This window comes from Pogoniulus pusillus, chromosome 14 (assembly GCF_015220805.1).
Source record: "Pogoniulus pusillus isolate bPogPus1 chromosome 14, bPogPus1.pri, whole genome shotgun sequence".
Taxonomy (NCBI): domain Eukaryota; kingdom Metazoa; phylum Chordata; class Aves; order Piciformes; family Lybiidae; genus Pogoniulus; species Pogoniulus pusillus.
Genome location: NC_087277.1, coordinates 19,898,198 through 19,918,004, shown reverse-complemented (window position 1 = coordinate 19,918,004; position 19,807 = coordinate 19,898,198). Strand labels below are relative to the sequence as shown.

Below are 19,807 nucleotides of genomic sequence, written 5' to 3'. Positions count from 1 at the left end.
TTTGGTGGAGGAGGAGGATGGGCAAGGATCAGCTTTTGCAGATGCTGAAAAAATGTCCATGAAGTCAGCTCCAAGGTTGGTGGACCAAGGAAGTTGTGGTGTCAGCCAGGCTAGGTTTTCTCAAGAGCTTTGCTGAGGACAAAGGGATTTTCTGAAGGGCCTGAATCAGGAGGATCAGCTGCCCAAAATTAATTCGAGGGTGGTTCTGCTATAAGGACTATCTTAGGTGCTAAAGTTGTCAACGAAACCAGGAATCATCTTTCTGTAGTGTAAGAAAAGAGGTGAAACCCCAAAAATATGGTCAGGGAAGATGTTAGCTGGAGCAGGTCTGGTTCTGGGGCCAGATTTCAGGACAGAGTTGGACCATCGGGAAGAGTCCAGGGGAGAAATGATGGCTGGAGGGATTGGAAAAGTGGAGGACTTGGGTCTGTGCAATCTGAAGAGGAGGAGATGGAGGGGCTGCAGAAACCTGAGCTCATGAAGAGCTGCCATGTAAAGAAAAAAACATTAAAGAAAAGAGGTCTTCCCTATGGTCAAGTGGGGCAGCCAAGAATCAGTTACTTCAGCTTCTGTATGAGGAGGACACAGGTGGAGTAGGTCTTGCTGCTCACCAAAGAAGTAGACTTGACTCAGGCTACTGCCTGATTGTCAGTCCATGCATTGGTGGCTTTAATGTAGGTGATGGGAGACAAAGGGAGAACTTAAGTGTCCACCACCATGCTTAAATCTCTATTTCTGGTTAGGGGCTGCCCTGATGGAAAGCAGCTACTTGGAGAAAGACCTTGGAGTCCTGGTGGACAGCAAGTTCTGCATGGGCCAGCAATGTGCCCTTGTGGTCAAGAGAGCCAATGGCAGTCTGGGGTGCATCAGAAAAAGTGTGACCAGCAGGTCCAGAGAGGCTCTTCTCCCCCTCTACTCTGCCCTGGTGAGACCACACCTGGAATACTGTGCCCAAGACAGGGATGTACTGGAGTGAGTCCAGTGGAGAGGCACAAGGATGACTGGGAAGATTTGAGCATCTCCCCTATGAAGGGAGACTGAGACACCTGGGGCTGTTTAGTCTGGAGAAGAGAAGACTGGGAGGAGAGCTGATCAATGTCTACAAATATCTGAGGGGTGGGTGTCAAGTGGCAACAGCTACAAATTAGAGCATAGATGGTTTCACCTCACCATGAGGAGAAACTTCTTTGCAGTGAGGGTGACAGAGCCCTGGAACAGGCTGCCCAGAGAGGTTGTGGAGTTTTCTTCTCTGGAGACTTTCAAAACCTGCCTGCATGTGTTCCTGTGCAAACTACCCCGAGTGATCCTGCCTGGGCAAGGAGATTGGACTGGAAAATGTCTTCTCCAAAAGGATTGTCAAGGCTTGGACAAGGCTGCCCAGGGCAGTGGTGGAGTCTCCGTTTCTGGAGGGATTTAAAACCACCATGGAGATGTGGTGCTGAGGGATATAGTTTAGTGGTGGAGTTGTCAGTGCTGGTTTCACAGTTGGACTTGATGACATTAAAGATCTTTTCCAACCAAAATGATTTGGTGGTTCCAGGGTTATTGTCTATGAAATACAAACCCACCATATCTGTTTGGGTGGAGTCATCATCCCTGGAAGTATTCCAGAGACGTGTGGACATGGCAGTTTAGGATGTAGTGGAATGGCCATGGTGGTGTTGGATTGGTGGTTGGACTCAATCTTGGAAGTCTTTTCCAGCTGAAACAATTCCATGATTCTGTGGTTTTTTGCTTCCATGATTCTGTTTTGTTTAAGACATTCCTTATTTAGCTGCAGTCTCCTTCCCCATCAAGCAGCATGGTGGGCTCATCGCCATAAATCCCTGGCAACTGGTGTGTGTTACTATTTTGATGTCATTTTCCAACACTGTAACTCATCCTCCTTCACAAGGCTGGGTTCAGCAGATCCTGGCAGCTCTGCCTTTACAGTAACCCAGGCTGGCAGGGTGGAAGATTTGTTTGCTCATCGAGTTTGAGCCTTCAAACCTTGACTCAATGCTGTTGTGCCTTCAACACTTGACAAAGTTTATTTAGAAGATGGAAACCCTCAGCTTTTCCTTTCCCTTCCAGTGCCACACTGTGCCTTTGGCCTGATGGAGAGATGGGAAATGCTCCTGACAGTTTAATAGCTTGGACTTTACTGATGGTGGGCGATAATTCTGCTCTTTGCCTGAATTTATGGGGTTGGTGTTTTGTCTTTTCCTGGCTCAACAATACCAACTGTGATGGTAGTTGCTTCAGCTGATCCATCATATCCAGCATATGCCATCCTATCGTCTCTGCCACATAAGTTGGCCAAGCAAGTGTGTTGATACTGAGGTTGAGTTCAAATTTGGTCCTGGGGATGCATCTCCTGTGGCCCTCTGATGTATCAGAGTCAATCTTTGGGCTACCAGAAGTGATAAAGCAACTCATTCATCTCCTGAAGGAGATCAGAGGGTTTGTCACAGCTTGTTCATAACCTGCTTTCTTACTGGTAATGCAGTGTGGGTAACACTCACCTTAGGGACAGGGCAAACTTTGCAAGTCCAGGGGAAGGTTCTGGAGATGTTTGGTGTCAAGGCTTAGGGCCTGCCTCAGCCACTAGATGAGTGACAGGGGCTCTCTATGAATGTTTCTGCCTTCCCAAAGGGAAGAGAAAAAAGAAAGACTGATGAGGTGGAAAAGAAACTGAACAAGGTGGGATGGAAAGAAGAATAATCCAATGAAATAGAGAGAGACAAAGCAGTACTGCATCTGATCTTCCTCATGGCAATGACATCGGTCACTACTGATGCTGGGAGCAGGCACTGGGGATGTCCCAGGCTGGATGCAGTGGCAGGTGGGAACTGGATTGAGGAGCTGAATTCTGGAAACTGGATTTGGGAACACATGGATTGGGACTGAAGGCAGAATGGACAGAATCCTTCTTGGACACCAGCCACTGAAAAAGAGGCTTGAGCCTGGTGATCCCTCAGCCTTATCCTAAATATGACATTCATGGGATGAAATCCCTTGTGGGTCAGTTTAGGATCACTTGTCCTGTGCACTCCTCCCCACAGGTGTCACCTCTGACTTGATGGCACTTCAGTGTGGTACACAAGATGTGGCAGTGCTTTTGGTCTACACAGGAGCAAGTCTAAGCCAGAGCCTTTCCACAGCCCAGCCCTTGGCAGTGGCTCTCCTCATCAGCATTCTCCCTGCTAGAAGCAGCCACTGCCTGTGCAGACCTGCCCTGAACTTTAGAAAGTGCCCTCACTGAGCAGAATCTGAGCTGAGAAGTGACATCACTGAACAGAATAATTTCTGGTCTTACTCCAACTGGGACATTTGAGCATGAAGAAGCTCCTTGAAGTGCTTTGTGGGCTGGGACATGCAGTTCATGCAGCTGCTGTGAACTGTGCTCTCATCACACATGTGGCCCTGCTCCCAAAGGCTTTGCTGCATGTTCTATTCTTATGTCCCAACCACTAAAGTTTAAATACAGAAATCAAAAGACTTACTGCCTTCCCAGGTGGCTGGTGAGCTCTCATGTAGTGTAACTCAGCTGCTTGAGCCAGGGTGAAGAAACTTAAAAGAAGGGTGGTTAAAAAGCTGCCTGTCAGAACAGGATCTTGGGGGTGCAAGTTGACAGCAGCTGAAGATGAGCCAGCATATGTCCAGGTGGCCAAGAAGGCCACCAGCACATTGGCCTGAGTCAGCACCAGTGTGGCCTGCAGGAGTAAGGCAGGGATCATCCCCCTGTACTGGGGGCACTGATGATGCCACACCTCAAATCCTGGGTTCAGTTTTGGGCCTCTCACTCCAAGGACATTGAGAGGCTGGAACAGGTCCAGAGGAGGACAACGAAGCTGGTGAAGAGTCTGGAAAGCAAGGGAATGGATGACTGAGACTGTTCAGCCTGGAGAAGAGGAGGCTTAGAGGAGGCTTCATGGCTCTCTACAACATCCTGAGAAGAGGTTGGAGCGAGTTGGGTGTTGGTTCCTGCTCCTTAGTATCAAGTGATGGAATGAGAGGAAATGTCCTCAGCTTACATCAGGGGAGGTTTAGGCTGGACATGAGGAATAATTTCTTTACTGAAAGGGTTGTCAGTGCCTGACCTGTGCTGCCCAAAGAGATGGTGGAGTCTGGAGGTGTCCAAGAAATGTGTGGACGTTGCACTTTGGGACATGGTTTAATAGCCATGGTGGTGGTGGGTTGACAGTTGGATGCAATGATCTTAGAGAGCTTTTCCAACCCAGACAATTTCATGATTCTGTGATCCTCCCTCTGGCTCTGCTTTCTCAGATGGAGAACACAAGGGGGTGAAGAATGGGATCTCACCCCTACCTCAAACACAGACACCCACTTCGCATCCTCGTGCAGGACAAATAAGCCCCAAGCGTGACAGAACTCTTCACCCCCATCAGAAGTGGAACTTGTGCAAGGATCCATTTTTCACTTTGCAGAAGTGTTAGGAAATAGGGAAGGGGATAGTATGGAAGACATTCATATGTTGCAGTTAATTCAGTGAGCATAATAATTGGGTTTTCTTCACTCACAATGAACCATTTCCCTCATTTCTTTCCAACAGCTGCTAAAATGTTATTCAGACACTTGAGGAATTTCCATGAAATTGGGGAAAGAAGCAAAAGGTCCTGGCACAAAAGAAATTTGAAAGGTGAAAATAAAAAAAAAGCTCAGCTCTGAAGATTGAAAGCAGCAGAAACCAAATTAAGGTTTGACACTGGCCGGAAAACAGCCCTGACCTCAATCTGGGTGTTGAACACCAAGAGCTGCAGCTGCCTCTGGTGACGTTTTGATGTTGGCCAGGCTGTTTTCCATGAGCAAATCTCACCTGCATTATTTCCTCATCCTTCACTGAAGTTTTGCCTCCTAGGAAGGTGGAGGAACCCCAGTAGGATAAAGGGCTGGTGGTTGTGGGGATACTGGGCTTTACCTCCTGGAAGGATGCTCATGAGTGGCAGCCAGCCCCTCAGTGACAAGTGTGGTTTGATTTATTGGTGGTTCTCAGCTCATCCCCACAGCCATAGGATCTGAGAGAATGGGGGTTCAGGAGTCTGGAGAGAAGTGTGGCTAGCAGGAACAGCGCAGGGATTGTTCCCCTACCCTGGGCACTGGTGAGGCCACACCTCAAATCCTGGGTTCAGTTTTGGGCCCTTCACTCAAAGAACAACATCGAGGTTCTGGCATGGGTTCAGAGAAGGGCAGCAAAGCAGATGAAGGGGCTGCAGAACAGATCTGGTGAGGAGTGGCTGAGAGAACTGTGTTGTTCAGCCTGGAGAAAAAGAGGCCGAGGGGAGACCTTCTGTCTCTCTGCAACTCCCTAAGAGGAGATTTGAACCAGGTGGATGTTGATCTCTTTTCCCTAGGATCAAGCAATAGGACAAGAGAAAACAGCCTCAAGTTGCACCAGTGGAGGTTTAAGTGGGACACAAAGAACAATTTCTACATAGAAACAGTTGCCGAGACCTGGAACAGTCTGTCCAGAGAGTCCCCATCCCTGGAGGAATTGAAAGGATGTGTAGATGTGGTGCTGAGGGACATGGTTTACTGGCAGCATGGGTTAACAGTTGGCCTCGATGATCTTAAAAGTATTTTCCAACCTAACTGATTCTATGATTCTGTGATCCAGAAGCCATGAAGACACCCATGATTGCTGAGCTCCCACAGATGGAGGTTTCAGAGGAGCTCCTGATCTGCCAGTTCATGTCTCTGAAAACAGCTGTGACCATGACTGACCACAGAACCAAATTGGTTGAGTTTAGCCTTCTAGCACTGAGGATCTTTCCCTGTACCTAAACACACTCCCTCCCTTCATCCTGTTGTCTAACTTCTCCTGCCTCGGTTTCTCTGCTCTGCTACAGCAACATCTTTGACCACAGATGGGAAGACTGAAGACAGAATCAGAGAATCACAGAATCATTTATGTTGGAAGAGACCATTAAGATCATCAAGTCCCACCATTAACCTAGCACTGATGGGTCAGCACTGAACCATGTCTTTCAGCACTGCAGCTACACAGCTTTTCAATCCCTTTGGGGACGAGGACTCCACCAGTGCCCTGGGCAGGCTGTTCCATGCCTTAGCCTTTTACCCTTTTGGGGAAGAAATTGTTCCTCCTGTCCAACTTAAAGTTCTCCTGGTGGAATTTGAGTCTGTTTCCTCTTGTCTTAGTGCTTTTTACCTGGTAGAAGTGACCAACCCCCACCTGGCTCTGACAACTTTTCAGGGACTTGTAGAGAGCCAGAAGGTCTGCCCTCAGCCTCCTTTTCTCCAGGCTAAACAACCCCAGGAGGATATGAGCTCTTTACTGCATCACTCTGAAGACAGATGAGTGATGCTCATGAACACCATTTCAGATGTGCTGGGAGAAGGCAAGGCTGGGCAGAAGCAGGAGGCAGAGAAGCAGGGAGCAGAGAGCTGTGTGCAGGAAGAAAGTGCTCGCTCGGCTCCTTGTTTACCAACTAATTTTAGAAGTGCTGAGCACCACAGAAATGCTCTTTCTGCCTTCCCAGGGATGATGAAGTGCTCAGCACCAACATCGGGCTGGCCAAGGGCTTCCGTGAACAATGTTCTGCTCTGAGCTGCTTGGCTTGGTGAAATAATCAGGGAGTCACAGAATGGTTTGGGTTGGAAGGGATCTTAAAGATCAGCTAGTCCAACCCTCCTGCCATGGGAGGAAGCACCTCCTACTAGATCATGTATTTTAGAGCTCCATCCAACCTAACCTGGAAAGGTTCCAGGGATGGGGCATCTACCACCTCTCTGGGCAACCGGGGCCAGGGTCTTACCACCCTCAGTGTAAAAATTCTGCTTTCTCTCCAGTCTAAATCTCTCTCTTTTAGTTGCAAACCATCATCCCTTGTCCTGCCATCACACTACCTGATCGAGGTCCCTCCCCATTTTTCCCATAGCACCACTTAAGGCTACAAGAATGTATACCTGGAGCCTTCTCCAAGCTCAGTAACTCCAGCTCTGTCAGCTTGGTCTTCACATCCTCCTCTGGACCCAGTTGAGCAAGTCCACATCTTTCTTTGCTAGGGGCCCCAGAGCTGGACACAGTCCTCCAGATGGGGTAAGAAGGGGAAGGTTTAAGACTGGACACCTCTAACATGTTAGGACCAAGTATTGGAGGGGTAAGGAAGAAGCTGGTGGAGAAGTCAACCCAAAGCCCCAAGGTGTGATTACAGTGAAAACTGGAGCGTGCCTTTCCTTCTTTCACATGGGTTTGGTGGTGTTTGTGCTCTTGTTGCTCAGCCTGTTTGAGCTCAGTTCCTTAGGTTTGGCATTGCTTTGTTCTTTGCTCCTCTTCAAGATCCATCTCTTTCTGACTGCTCAATCCCTTGGCCCCTTTTGAGTTCAGTCCCTTGACCCCTTTTGAGCTTCATCCCTTGGCCCTTTTTGAGCTCCTTTCTTTGGCCCCTTTTGAGTGCAATCTCTTGGCCCTTTTTGACCTCCCTCCTTTGGCACCTTTTAAGTTCAATCTCTTAGCCCTCTTTGCACTTCATCCCATGACCCTTTTTGAGCTCCATCCTTTGGCCCCTTTTGGGTTCAATCTCTTGGTACATTTTGAGTTCAATCCTTTGATCCTTTTTGAGTTCTAATCCTTGGCCCCTTTTGAGCTCTGTTCCTTGGCACCTTTTACATTCAGTCTCTTGGCCCTTTTTGAGTTCTGTTCCTTGGCCCCTTTTTGAGCTTTGTCTCTTGGCCCCCTTTGACCTTGTTGCCTTGGCTCCTTTGTAGCTCAATCTCCTGGCCCCTTTTTTGAGCTCCATCTTTTGACCCCTTTCTAAGCTCAAGCTCTTGGCCCCTTTTGAGCTCTAGCCTTTGGCCCCCTTTGAGCTCCATCTCTTGTTTTGGGGGAGTCTCAATCCCTGGTACACTTCAGTCCAGTCTCTTGAGTTTTAGATTGTTTAATCCCATAGCCCTTTTGAGGTTAGTCTTTTGTCCCCTTTTTGAGCTCAGTCCTGTAGCCCTTTAGAGCTCAGTCCTTTGTCTTTAGAATTGGTCAGTCACTTGGCATTTCATGCTCAGTCCTTTGGCTCTGAGATTTGTCATTCCCTCTACCCCTCTTGTTTGTAATTCTTTAACCCTTTTTGAGCTCAGTCCCTTGTTTTTGGAATTGCTCCATCTTTTGATTTTGAGGTTGTTGAATCCCTTACCCTACTTGAGCCAAATCCCTTTGGATTCTTTGAACTCAGTCCCTTATGTTTGGGATTCTCAGTCTCTTACCCCTTGGTCCCACTTGAGCTCAACTCTGTGGCTCTTTCCATTCCAGTGCCTTGTCTTTGGGATTGTGGACTGTCTTGGCCCCTTCAATCTCTTGGGTTTGAGATTACTCAACTTTGGTGAAGCTCAGCCCCTTGATTCTGGGATTACTCAGTCCCTTGGTCCTTTTTGAACTCCGTCCTTTGTCCCCTTTTTACTCAACCCCTTTTTGTTTTGGGGATTACTCAATCCCTTACCCCCTTTTGATGTTACTCCCTTGGTCCTTTTTGATTTTAGTCTCTCAGCCCCTTTTGAACTCAGTCCCATATCTTTGGGACTGTTCAATCCTTTAGCCCCTTTTGAGGTCAGTTCCATGACCCCTTCATTCTCAGTGCCTTGTCTTTGGGACTGTGGAATCCTTTGGCCTCTTTTAACTCCAGGACTGCTGACATTGATGAGCAGGGACCTGGTCACCTCAAGGACCACCTCTAGATCCAGCACTGGTGTAGACTGGAGCTGGGGAGATGCTCCACAGCACTTGCTCCACTTTCAGGCTGCTCGTACAACATCAAACCCAACATGTGCTTCATTAATTGAGGTTTATTAATTAATAAACCACTTGTGAGTGCCTGACCCAGGGCCATGCACGCTGTGTTTGAATCTGGAGTGCAACCAAACAGGAGAATGCTTATACAGTGGCAGCTTTTTGTTACCTTGTAGAGAGTGAGGGCTTCTGCCGTCCGGTGAGTAAAATAAATTACCCCCAACAGCTGCTAGTGCTGATCGCCTGAAACAGCGGAACCCACTTAAATGAATAATAATTAAAGAAATAAATTTCCCCGAGTGCCAGCCTCAAAACTTTTTGTTCAGCAATAAAGCTGAAGGAGAAGCTTTGCAAAATGAATCGCCGGGCTGTTGCCGAAGGAGGGCGAAGCGAGGTTGTCGTGGGACCTCTTAAAGGAGCCAGCCTGAGTTTTGTTGCATGTCAAGGTCATAGAATCATAGAATTGTTTTGCTTGGAATAGACCTCTAAGATCATTGAGTCCAACCTAAGACCACCATGGCCATTAAACCATATCCTTGAGTGCTATGTCCACAAATTTCTTGAACACCTCCAAGGATGGTGGCTCCACCACCTCCCTGAGTAACGGAGCGGAACCAGTGTGGCTCACAGCAGAGCTTCCCCTGGTGAGCAAAAAATAATGGTAAGTTAGGATCACCCTGTTGTGGTCATCTCAAAAGCTGGAAGATTGATTGCTGGAGCTGGTTATCTGTGGGTTGTGTTTACTTCATCAAAGTCCTGGTTGTTGCCCCGTCCCTGGAACTATTCAAGGTGAGGCTCAACAGGGCTCTGGGCAACCTGGTCTACTTGAGGATGTCCTTGCTGACTGCAGGGGGTGTTGGACTTGACCTTTGGAGGTCCTTTCCAGCCTGTACCATTTTATGATTCTTTCTCACCCTCTGTAAGATTTCCAGAAATTATCCTTGATTTGGGACTGTTAGAGAATCAGAATCATTTGGGTTGGAAGAGACCTTTATAATCATTGAGCCCAACCATTAACCCAACACTACCAGGTCATCACTAAACCGTGTCCCACAGCACCACATCTATGTGGCTGTCAAATGCTTCATGGATGAGGACTATACCACTGCCCTGGGCAGCATGTTGCAGGCCTTGACAACTCTTTTGGGGAAGAAGTTGTTCCTCATGTCCCACCTAGGCCTCCCCTGGTGCAACTTGGGGCCATTTCTTCTTGTCCTATTGCTTGTTCTTTGTGAGAAGAGACCAACTCCCACCTGGATCCTTTCATGGGTTTGTAGAGAGCAATTAGGTCTCCCTGCAACCTCCTTTTCTCCAGGCTCAACAACCCCAGTTTCCTCATCTGCTCCTCACAAGATTTGTTCTCTGGAGCCTTCACCAGCTTTGTTGCCTTTCTCTGGACACACTCCAGACCCTCAATGTCCTTCTTCAAGTGAGAGGCCCAAAATTTGAAAGCAAGAAGATCTCCAGAGAGTGAGAGGGTCTCCAATTGAAGCAGATGAGCAGCAATGGGCTTGATAGTTTCTTCTGTCCCCAGGGAGGGTGACCTGCATGCCTGCTGCTGGCTGTCCCCCCCAGTGTGGTGCTCTCACCCTCTTGCACATCCCTTGACCTTGACACCTCTGCACCTTCTCTGTTTTTGGAGCTATTTAAAACTTCTTCAACCTTTCCACCACATCAGGAATAAATAACTGGGTAAGATGTGCAAGCTAATGATGAGGTCCACACGAGGAGGTCCTGGTCCTTCAGCTGAGCAATAAAGTCCATCCTAAATAATTAAGCAGGTAATAAGTAATCATGCTCCCTGCCTGCAAAATTTGCAGCTGGCTTTGAAGGCAAAGAAAAATCTTCAGCATCTTTTTGTGAGTGGGGTTGATGTCTCACAGCCCTTTGGGTGACGGGGAGCAGAGTGAAGATGGTGGAGCTGGATGGAAGCATCCTGCTTCTCCGCGCTGGAGTCCTGCAAAAGCACCAACAGTTGCTCCTGCACACAGATCCTGGACTCCCTGCTCAAATCTCTGCCAACCTTTCGCTGGAGGAGAAGGACTAGGCTGAAGGGTAGGGACACCTCAAACCTTATATGTGGCTTTGGGGGTATGGAACCCCTCAAGCCCTGAGATGTGTTCTGGAGGGGTGTGGAACCCCTCAAGCCCTGAGATATTTTTTGGGGGTTATGGAGCTCCTCATGCCCTGAGATGATTTTGGGGTTATGGAACCCCTCAAGCCCTGAGATACATTCTGAGAGTTATAGAACCTCTCAAGCCCTTTAATGTTTTGGGGGTTATGGAACCCCTCAAGCTGAGATTTGGTTTAGGTGTCATGGAAACACGCAAGCCCTGAGGTGATTTTGGGGTTTATAGAAGTCCTCAGTCCCTGAGTTTTAGTGTTCTGTCAGAAAGCAGAAGGTCTTAGTTTGGTGTCCGATGTTGGTGGAGGGATGCAGCGCCCAACCCATTCATTTCAAAGCAGTGTTGTGGTTGTGGAACTTTCAGCAGGGATAAATTGTGGCTTTTAGGGTGATAAATTGTGGATTTGGGGAATAAACTGTGAGGTTTGGGAGATAAATAGTGGCTTTTGGGGGATAGATTGTGGATCTAGGGGATAAATAGTGGCTTTTGGGGAATAAATTCTGGATTTTGGTAGGATAAGTTGTGGATTTAGTGGATGAAATGTGGCTTTTGGGAGATAAATAGTTTTTTGGGGAAAGATGGCAGCTTCGGAGGGGATAAATTGTGGATTTGGGGGGATAAATTACGGCTTTTTGGGAGTAGATTGTGGCTTTTGGGGGGGATAAATTGTGGATTTGGGATAAATTGTGGATTTGGGGGATAAATTGTGTTTTTTGCAGATAGATTGAGGGTTTGGGGGGGATAAATTGTGGGTTTGGGGGCATAAATTGTGGATCTGGGGGGATAAAGGGTGGATTTTTGGGGATAGATTGTGGCTTTTTGTTCTTTTCCATCAAAATCTGGAATTTCATGCAGGAAGTGAACGTGATGGCTCCATGGGACCACTCAGCTGTGGATTCCTTCGGAGGAGCAAGGAATAAAATCCACCCAGGAGTTAGGCTGTAGCCCCTGCTATTAATCATGGCTGTAATCATGCATTTAATGAACATGACAGCTCCTGCTCCCTCTGGAGAGATGCCTCGAGTCTCCCGCTTGGGGCTGGGGACAACAATCACTTCTTGACGCTTGGCGCTTGAGGACGCTGAGAGCCGCCAGCGTCGGGCTGGGATGATACATGAAGGGAAACAACCCCCCCTGATTGCAACGGGCTGTGGATTTCCTTATGGATGATATGCTTCGACCCAACTAAATCATTAAGGAGGAAGCAAAAGGGAAGGAAAGAGAAGAAGTGGAGAGAGAAAAGCACCTGTCCCTTACAGAGGGTGTAAAATATCCCGGCTGCTGCGGCAGCTCTGCATGTCATCAGTTAAGAAGCCCTTAATGTGCACTTTTTGGTGCTCTCCACAGCAGCTTTCCCTTTTTTCCAGCCTGTATTTTTTTTTCCCCTCTCCCCTCATCGTTGCTGCTGCTTTTGAGTGTGCACAGGGGAGGAACTTGCCGTGATGCTTATTGAAACCTCCACAGCGTGGGGCTGGTGGAAAATAGGGGAAGGGGGAATGTGGGATCATAGAATTGTTTGGGTTGGAAGAGACTTCTCATATTGAGACCAAGCTTCAGCCCAGCACCACCGTGGCCATTAAACCATGTCCTAGGGTGCCACGTCCATGTGTTTCTTGAACACCTCTGGGGGTAAGGACTCCACCAGCTCCCTGGGCAGCCGGTTCCAATGCCTCACCGCTCTTGCAGTAAAGAAATTATTCCTCATGTCCAACCTAAAATTCCCCTGGTGCAGTTTCAGGCCATAAGAACATGGGTTTATCTCCTGATTGCAAAGCTCCACTGCTGCAGTCTGATCCTGATGTTTTTCCCTGGTTAGGGAGAAGAATGGGATAGATTTGGGACTGAAAAAAAAAATTAACAAAGTCTTATGCTGGCCCAAAGAGTTCTGTCTCATAGGTATGTTAGCAGAGAACTGTAGAATCATCACATGGTTTGGGTTGGAAGGGACCCTTAAAGGTCATCTATGCCTGAGAGGGGATCTTCTCAATGCTCAGTGATAGCTAAAGTGGGGGGGAAAGAGGCTAGGGCCAGACTCTGTTCAGTGGTGCCCAGCGACAGGCCAAGGGGCAGAAGGCACAAACTGGAAGCCTGAGTTTGAGGAGAAACTTCTTTGCTCTGAGATTAGCAGGACCCTGGAGCAGGATGGCCAGAGAGATTATGGAATCTCCTGTGAAGAGATTCCAAACCCACCAGGACATGGTGAGCCTGGGCAGCTTGCTGTGGATGCCCCTGCCTTAGCAGGGGTTGGGCTAGTTGATTGCCAGGGGTCTTTTCCATCTCTCCCCATGCTGGAATTCTGTGATTCTGTGTGATTCTTGCCAGAGGACAAAATCTGGGCCAAACCACCCTGACCAACCATTGCACCATGGATGTATATTTGCCCTATAAAAACCGTGTCCCTGAGTGCTATGTCCACGTGTTCCTTGAATGCCTGCAGGGATGGTGACCCCACCAGCTCCCTGGAGAGCCTGTTCCAAAGCCTGTCCACCACTCTTTCATCTGTTGAACCCTTTATTTGATTTCTTATCTATTTCTTTCTGTAGTGATTCCATCTTTCTGACCAAGATGTGGTTGTCAGGCTGCTTTAACTAAAAGAATGACCTACAAGGACTTGGGGAGTGGCTTTGTCCCCAAGAGTCCCCCTTTTACTCCTGGGTATTAAATATTTAGAGCTACTGTCTGCTCCCCTGGAGAGATGGCTCCTGCTGTAGCCCATCCTGCTGAGCTTGCTTTAAGGAGCATTAAACATCATTGGCAAGCACTGAGGGATGCTCCATACCTGCCCTAATGGTGGCACTTTAAATTGGGTCTTTCTCTCAGCATCAGCTGGGAGGTCAACCTCGCTGGAGGCTGCCAGCTTCTTAACCTACATCCTCACTAAGAGATGCTCTGTGAGCATCTCAGTGTCTGTGATCTTTTGAGCAACCCAAACCTGGTGTGTGATAATTTTAGTGCCAAATAATGAATTGACAACAAGATTCTCAGCAAGTTCAGCAAAGGTGCATGTAGGGTCCTGCAGCTGGGATGGAATGACCCCCTGCACCTGCACCAGAACAGGTGTGAGGGTGACCTGCTGGAGGGAAGCTCCACAAAGGCCTGAGAGTGCTAATAGACAGCAAATTCACTGTGAGTCAGCAATGTGCCCTTGTGGCCAAGGCAAATGGTCTCATGGGGTGCATGAAGAAGAGTGTGGCCAGCTGGTGAAGGGAGGCTCTCCTACCCCTCAGCCCCAGGAAGGCCACATCTGAAGTGCTGGGTCCAGTTTTTGGCTCCCCAGGTCAAGAGACAGGGAACTACTGCAGAGAGTCCAGTGGAGGCTCCAAAAATGCTGAGGTGCCTGGAGGAGTAAAAGCTGAGAGCCCTGGGGCTGTTTAGGCTGCAGAAGGGCAGCCTGGGAGGGGATCTGCTCAATGTTCAGCAAGAGCTGAAGGGCAGAGGGCAAGAGGCTGGGGCCAGACTCTGTTCAGTGGTGCCCAGGGACCAGAAAAGGGTCAGTGGGCACAAACAGGAACCCAGGAGGCTCCATCTGAACATGAGAAGGAACTTTCGCCAGACTGCCCAGAGAGGTTGTGGAGTCTCCTTCTCTGGAGAGCTTCTGAACCCGCTTGGGCATTGTGATCCTGTGGAGCCTGCTGTGGGTGCCCCTGCTTTAGCAGGGGAGTTGGACTGGATGATCTCCAGAGGTTTCTTTCCACCCCCACCATTCTGCTTGCTGGAGCCAGGCAGCTCTGCAACGAGGTGAAAGCTACAGATCCAGGCCACCCCCCCAGCAGGGACTCAAACCCCTTGTTGCTGCTCTGCACACTGGCGGCAAGCTCCAGCGAGCTCCCCGCAAGCCGCAGCAGGCTGCTGAGGGGTGGCTTGTGCAGAGGTTGCTGGATGTGACGGAGCATCTCGCCTGTGCTTTCCCTTGGAGAGGGAACAGATGGAGCTTCGCCGCGGCCGGCAGCCCGAGTGACAGCAAGCGCGCAGGGACGGCGCCGCTGCCGCGCTATCAAATTCCACTCCTTCACTCCCCGGCATGCCCAGCCTGGCAGGTGAGTGACTGAGCTTTGGTCCCACCACCTGGAACGCCGGGATTCAGCCTTTATTTTCCATTCATTCTTCTCCTCTGCCAGTCAAGGACAATTTAATTACATGTCTGGGCTTCCCCAGCTGGCCGAATCACAGAATCACAGAGTGGTGGGGCTCGGAAGGGACCTCTGGAGAGCACTGAGTCCAACCCCCCTGCCAAGGCAGGATCACCTAGAGAAGGTCATACAGGGCCATGTCCAAGCGGGTTTTGAATGTCACAGGGATAGAAACTCCACACCCTCTCTGGACAGCCTGTTCCAGTGCTCTTTCTCACCCTTAAAGAACTTTCTCCTCATGTTTAGATGGAGCCTTTTTTGTTCAGGTTTGTGTCCGTTTCCCCTTGTCCTGTTGCTGGACACCACTGAGAGAAGACTGGTCCCATTGTCCTGACACTCACCCTTTAAGCACTAATAAGCATTTGGAAGATCCCCCCTCAGCCTTCTTTTCTCCAGATGAAAAGAGACAAGTCTTTCAGTCTTTCCTTACAAGAGAGATGGAAATTTACAGTACAAGCCTGGAATCTGCCTGAGGGGGCTTTGGTACATTCTGATGCCAAAGGGAAAGGTCCTTGTTGAGTCTGGAGCCGGCAAGGAGCCCTCTAGCTGGGATCACTCCCGAGGTGCTGGCTACATGGAGATCCACAAGGACATCCACACCAATCTGGGCTCTGGGAGCTGCTTGTTTTGGATTAACCAATCAGATCATGGAATGGTTTGAGTGGGAATGGATCTTTAAAGGTCATCTGGTCCAAGCCCCCTGCAATGGACAGGAACATGCTCAGAGCCCCATACAATCTGACCTGGAATGGTTCCAGACATGGGGCATCTCTGGGCAACCTGAGCCAGAGTCTCACCACCCTCACCACAACAAATTTCTTCCTTCTCTGCAATCTAAATCTCCCTCATAGTCTGGAATCATCACCTCTTATCCTGTTCCAACAAGACCTGCTAAAAAGATTATCTCTGTCATTGTCACAGGTCTCCTTTAAGCCACTGAAAGGCTTCCAGAAGGTCTCCATGGACCCTTCTCCATGCTGAACACCTATATCTCTCTCATTCTCATATCCTCACAGCAGATATGCTCCATGCCTGTGATCACTTTTGTGGAGCTAAGATATGAGGAGCTGTGTGAGTTCCTGCAGAGTGTCTTGATTCTGAGCGATGGTTCCATGTTTTCTTCTCTGTTTCCAGCAGGGAGGTCTCACTGCGTGCCCAGTCCTGGTTTCTCTCCATCCAGCTGCCTGAACAAATCAGCCACGAGCAGATACATCGCCAGGTCTGTAGTCATGGGGAGAAACAGGGTGGTTGATGCTCAGGAGGGTGTCAGAAGCTCAAGATGCAGATATTTAACCTGCTGTTGATAAGGTGAAGCTCTGAGTGCTGCTTTTCATAGAATCATAGAATTGTTTTGGTTGGAAGAGACCACCAAGAGCATTGAGTCCAACCATTGACCTAAGACCACCATGGCCATTAGACTGTCTTCCAAAGTGCCATGTCCACAGGTTTCTTGAACACCTCCAGGGATGATGCCTCCACCACCTCCCTGGGCATTCTGTTCCACTGCCTGACCACTCTTGCAGTAAAGAACTTTTTCCTAATGTCCAACCTGTACTTCTGTGCTTCAGCTCCAACTGTCCAGGTGGTCTCCACTGGACTCACTGCCATCTGTCTCCATGTGGTGCTGGGAGCTCTAAACTGGATCCAGTGCCCAGCTGTGGTCCTGCAAGTGCTAAATAGAGAGGACAAATCCCCTCCCTCATCCTCATGGCTACAACCCTGCTTCTGCAGCCCAGGACATGGTTGGTGTCACCACCACAACAGCACCTGTCTGACTCACGGGTCCCTTATTGTTCCCCAGCGTGGCCTTCTGCAGAGGGGCTTTCCAGGAAGGTGACCACAGCTTCTGCACGGGGTGATTGGTAACCAGATGCTGACGTTTCCAGGGTCATTGGCCTCATCTGGTAGCTTTTCCAAGGCTCAGGGTAAAGCTGGCCAAAAGTCAGAGAGGCCTAAAAGCTTGAGACCCACATTAAACTTCCTGAGTGTCAAACTTGGGCTCTCTCCCATTTCAGCTCTGCTGACCTCCCTTCTCTACCTGACTGCCGTGTGCAGTTGGAGGTGCTCGCTGACGCTGTCTGTCTCTTTCAGCCGTGCGGTGCAGCGCAGCTTGGCCATCATCCGCCAAGCCAAGCAGAAGAAGAAGAAGAAGGAGTACTGCATGTACTACAACCGCTTCGGCAAGTGCAACCGCGGCGACAGCTGCCCCTACATCCACGATCCGGAGAAGGTGGCCGTCTGCACCAGGTACGCATGCACGCAGCAGCTCCGGCCCAGCTCGCTGGACTGGGCCCTTGCTTGGCTTTGGTGCTGGCACATGTGGTATTCCTTGGGGAAGCAACCTGAGAACAGAAGTGTAAGGCCATGAGGACAGCTGGATCAGACCTAAGGACTACCCAATGCTGTTGGGTTGGTAGGTACCTACGGGAGGAAAACATGAGGCACAAAAGGTCTTGTCTCTTGGCTGGGACCTCTCAGCTTCACAGAATCACAAAACTTTAGAGGTTGGAAGGGACCTCCAGAGATCATCCAGTCCAACCTCCCTGCCAAGGCAGGATCACCCAGGGTAGTTTGCACAGGAACACATGCAGGCAGGTTTTGAAAGTCTCCAGAGAAGAAAACTCCACAACCTCTCTGGGCAGCCTGTTCCAGTGCTCTGTCACCCTCACTGCAAACAAGTTTCTCCTCATGGTGAGGTGAAACCTTCTATGTTCCAATTTGTAGCTGTTGCTCCTTGTCTTACTGCTGCTGACCACTGAAAAGAGAGTGGCCCCAGCCACTTGACACCCACCCCTCAGATATTCATAAACATTGATCAGCTCTCCTCCCAGTCTTCTCTTCTCCAGACTAAACAGCCCCAGGTGTCTCAGTCTCTCTTCACAGAGGAGATGCTCAGATCTTCCCAGTCATCCTTGTGCCTCTCCACTGGACTCACTCCAGTACATCCCTGTCTTGGGCGCAGTATTCCAGGTGTGGTCTCACCAAGGCAGAGTAGAGGGGGAGAAGAGCCTCTCTGGACCTGCTGGTCACACTTTCTCTGATGCACCCCAGACTGCCATTGGCTCTCTTGGCCACAAGGGCACATTGCTGGCCCATGAAGCAATGAAGCCCTGCAGCCTGATAGGGTTTGTTCTTCAGTGGCTAGAGGTTGCCACCCAACCATCATCATGGAATAGGCAGCAGTTGGCTTTGTTGGAACACTTTCTTTAGTTCTTTCTTGGTGTATGTAGCAATGGGTTGCAGAGCTGAATTATGAACTGTGTGAGTAGTGTGTCCTCAACTGGCTGCTCAGCTCTTCTGCTGGTGCCATCCCACTTGGGGTTCTTTAGAAGGATGGAAAGATCATTCCCTGATTACCTTGAGGCACTGCTTAGAACTCTATAGTCATAGAATCACAGGATCCCAGCATGGTGGGGCTGGAAGAGACCTCTGGAGGGTGTAAAATCTAACCTCCCTGCTAAAGCAAGGTCACCCACAGTAGGGTGCCCTGGATCACAATGGCCAAGTGGGTTCAGAAGCTCTCTAGAGGAGACTCTAAGGGCTCTGTCCTCTTGTCCCCTACCCTGTACCTCTTGTTAAGTACTGAGCAGATCCCCTCTCAGGCTGCTCTTCTCCAGCCTAAACAGCCTCTCAGCTGTTTAGGCTCTCAGCTATTCCTCCTCAGAGATGCTTCAGGCCCCTCAGCATCTTCAGAGCCTCCACTGGACTCTGTGCAGTAATTCCCTGTCTCTCTTGAAGTGAGGAGCCCAGAACTGAACCCAGGACTCCAGATGTGGCCTGACTGGGGCCATTCTGTTCTCAGTGGTGTCCAGTGACAGGACAAGGGACAGTAGGCACAAACTGGAACCCAGAAGGTTCCATCTGAACATGAGGAGAAGCTTCTTGACTTTGAGGGCAACAAAGTATTGGACCAACCTGCCCAGAGAGGTTGCAGAGTCTCCTTCTCTAGAGACATTCCAAGCCCACCTGCAGATTATGATCCTCTGCAGCCTGCTATGGGTGACCTAACTTTAGCAGGGGAGTTGGACTGGATGATCTCCAGAGGTCACTTCCAACCCCCACCATTCTGTGATTCTGTGTTTCTGCAGCAGGTGATTTCTTCTACCAGCTTTTCTCAGGTCCATGTGACAGATTTGAATGCTCTGGCTTGTGACATCATGGAGCACTGAGACATGGTAATCTACCACAGGAGGACTGATTCATGTCACCAGCTCATTAGACCTGCCCAACAGTTGATTAAACTCCATTCTTAGTCATTTAAAAAGAGTGAAGAAGCCAGCTCCATCGATGAACTCCTGCAGTAATTTCTCCATAAAATTGCTGCTGTGCTAGAAATCATTTGGAGGTTGCCCAAAGCTTGATGGGAGACCACAGAAGAGGACAAGGTGATTTATTGGGTTTTTAATTGATGTCAGTGGCTTTCACTCATTCTCTCATAACGCATCCTCATGATGTGTCCAAGGTGTCTGGTTAGGACTACTTCTGGTGACATTAAGGAGAAAGGATTCCAGTTAGGAAGTCCTTGATTCTTCTAATGTCGATGACCAAGTCTGAGTTTGGGCTGTGCTCCTTGCATACTTTAGGGATTTCTGATCCCTGAGGGCTTCTGAGTCTCTATCCTACCCCATTTCCATCAGTCACTAGAAGACAAAGTTGTTTTCTCCTGATCTTGTGTCTCCTTTCCCTGGTGCCTTCCATCTCCAATTCCCTTCTTTACATTTACATTATAATCTCTTTATGGTCTCAGTCTGCTTTTGGTTTAGACTGCCCTTTATATTCCAGATCTGGGGGTCTTGAGGAGGTGCACGTGGCCA

The 19,807-nt window shown here is 49.2% G+C and overlaps 1 protein-coding gene across 1 annotated transcript in view; it reads left to right on the top strand.

The window, feature by feature from the left end:
• The window catches only part of ZC3H3 (zinc finger CCCH-type containing 3), a 161,414-nt gene that overhangs the window by 106,406 nt on the left and 35,201 nt on the right, over window positions 1-19,807 (top strand). The window contains exons 6-7 of the mRNA XM_064154441.1: window positions 16,128-16,212; window positions 17,085-17,240. Coding sequence (XP_064010511.1) covers window positions 16,128-16,212; window positions 17,085-17,240 — 241 coding nt within the window. The remainder of the gene's footprint in view (window positions 1-16,127; window positions 16,213-17,084; window positions 17,241-19,807) is intronic.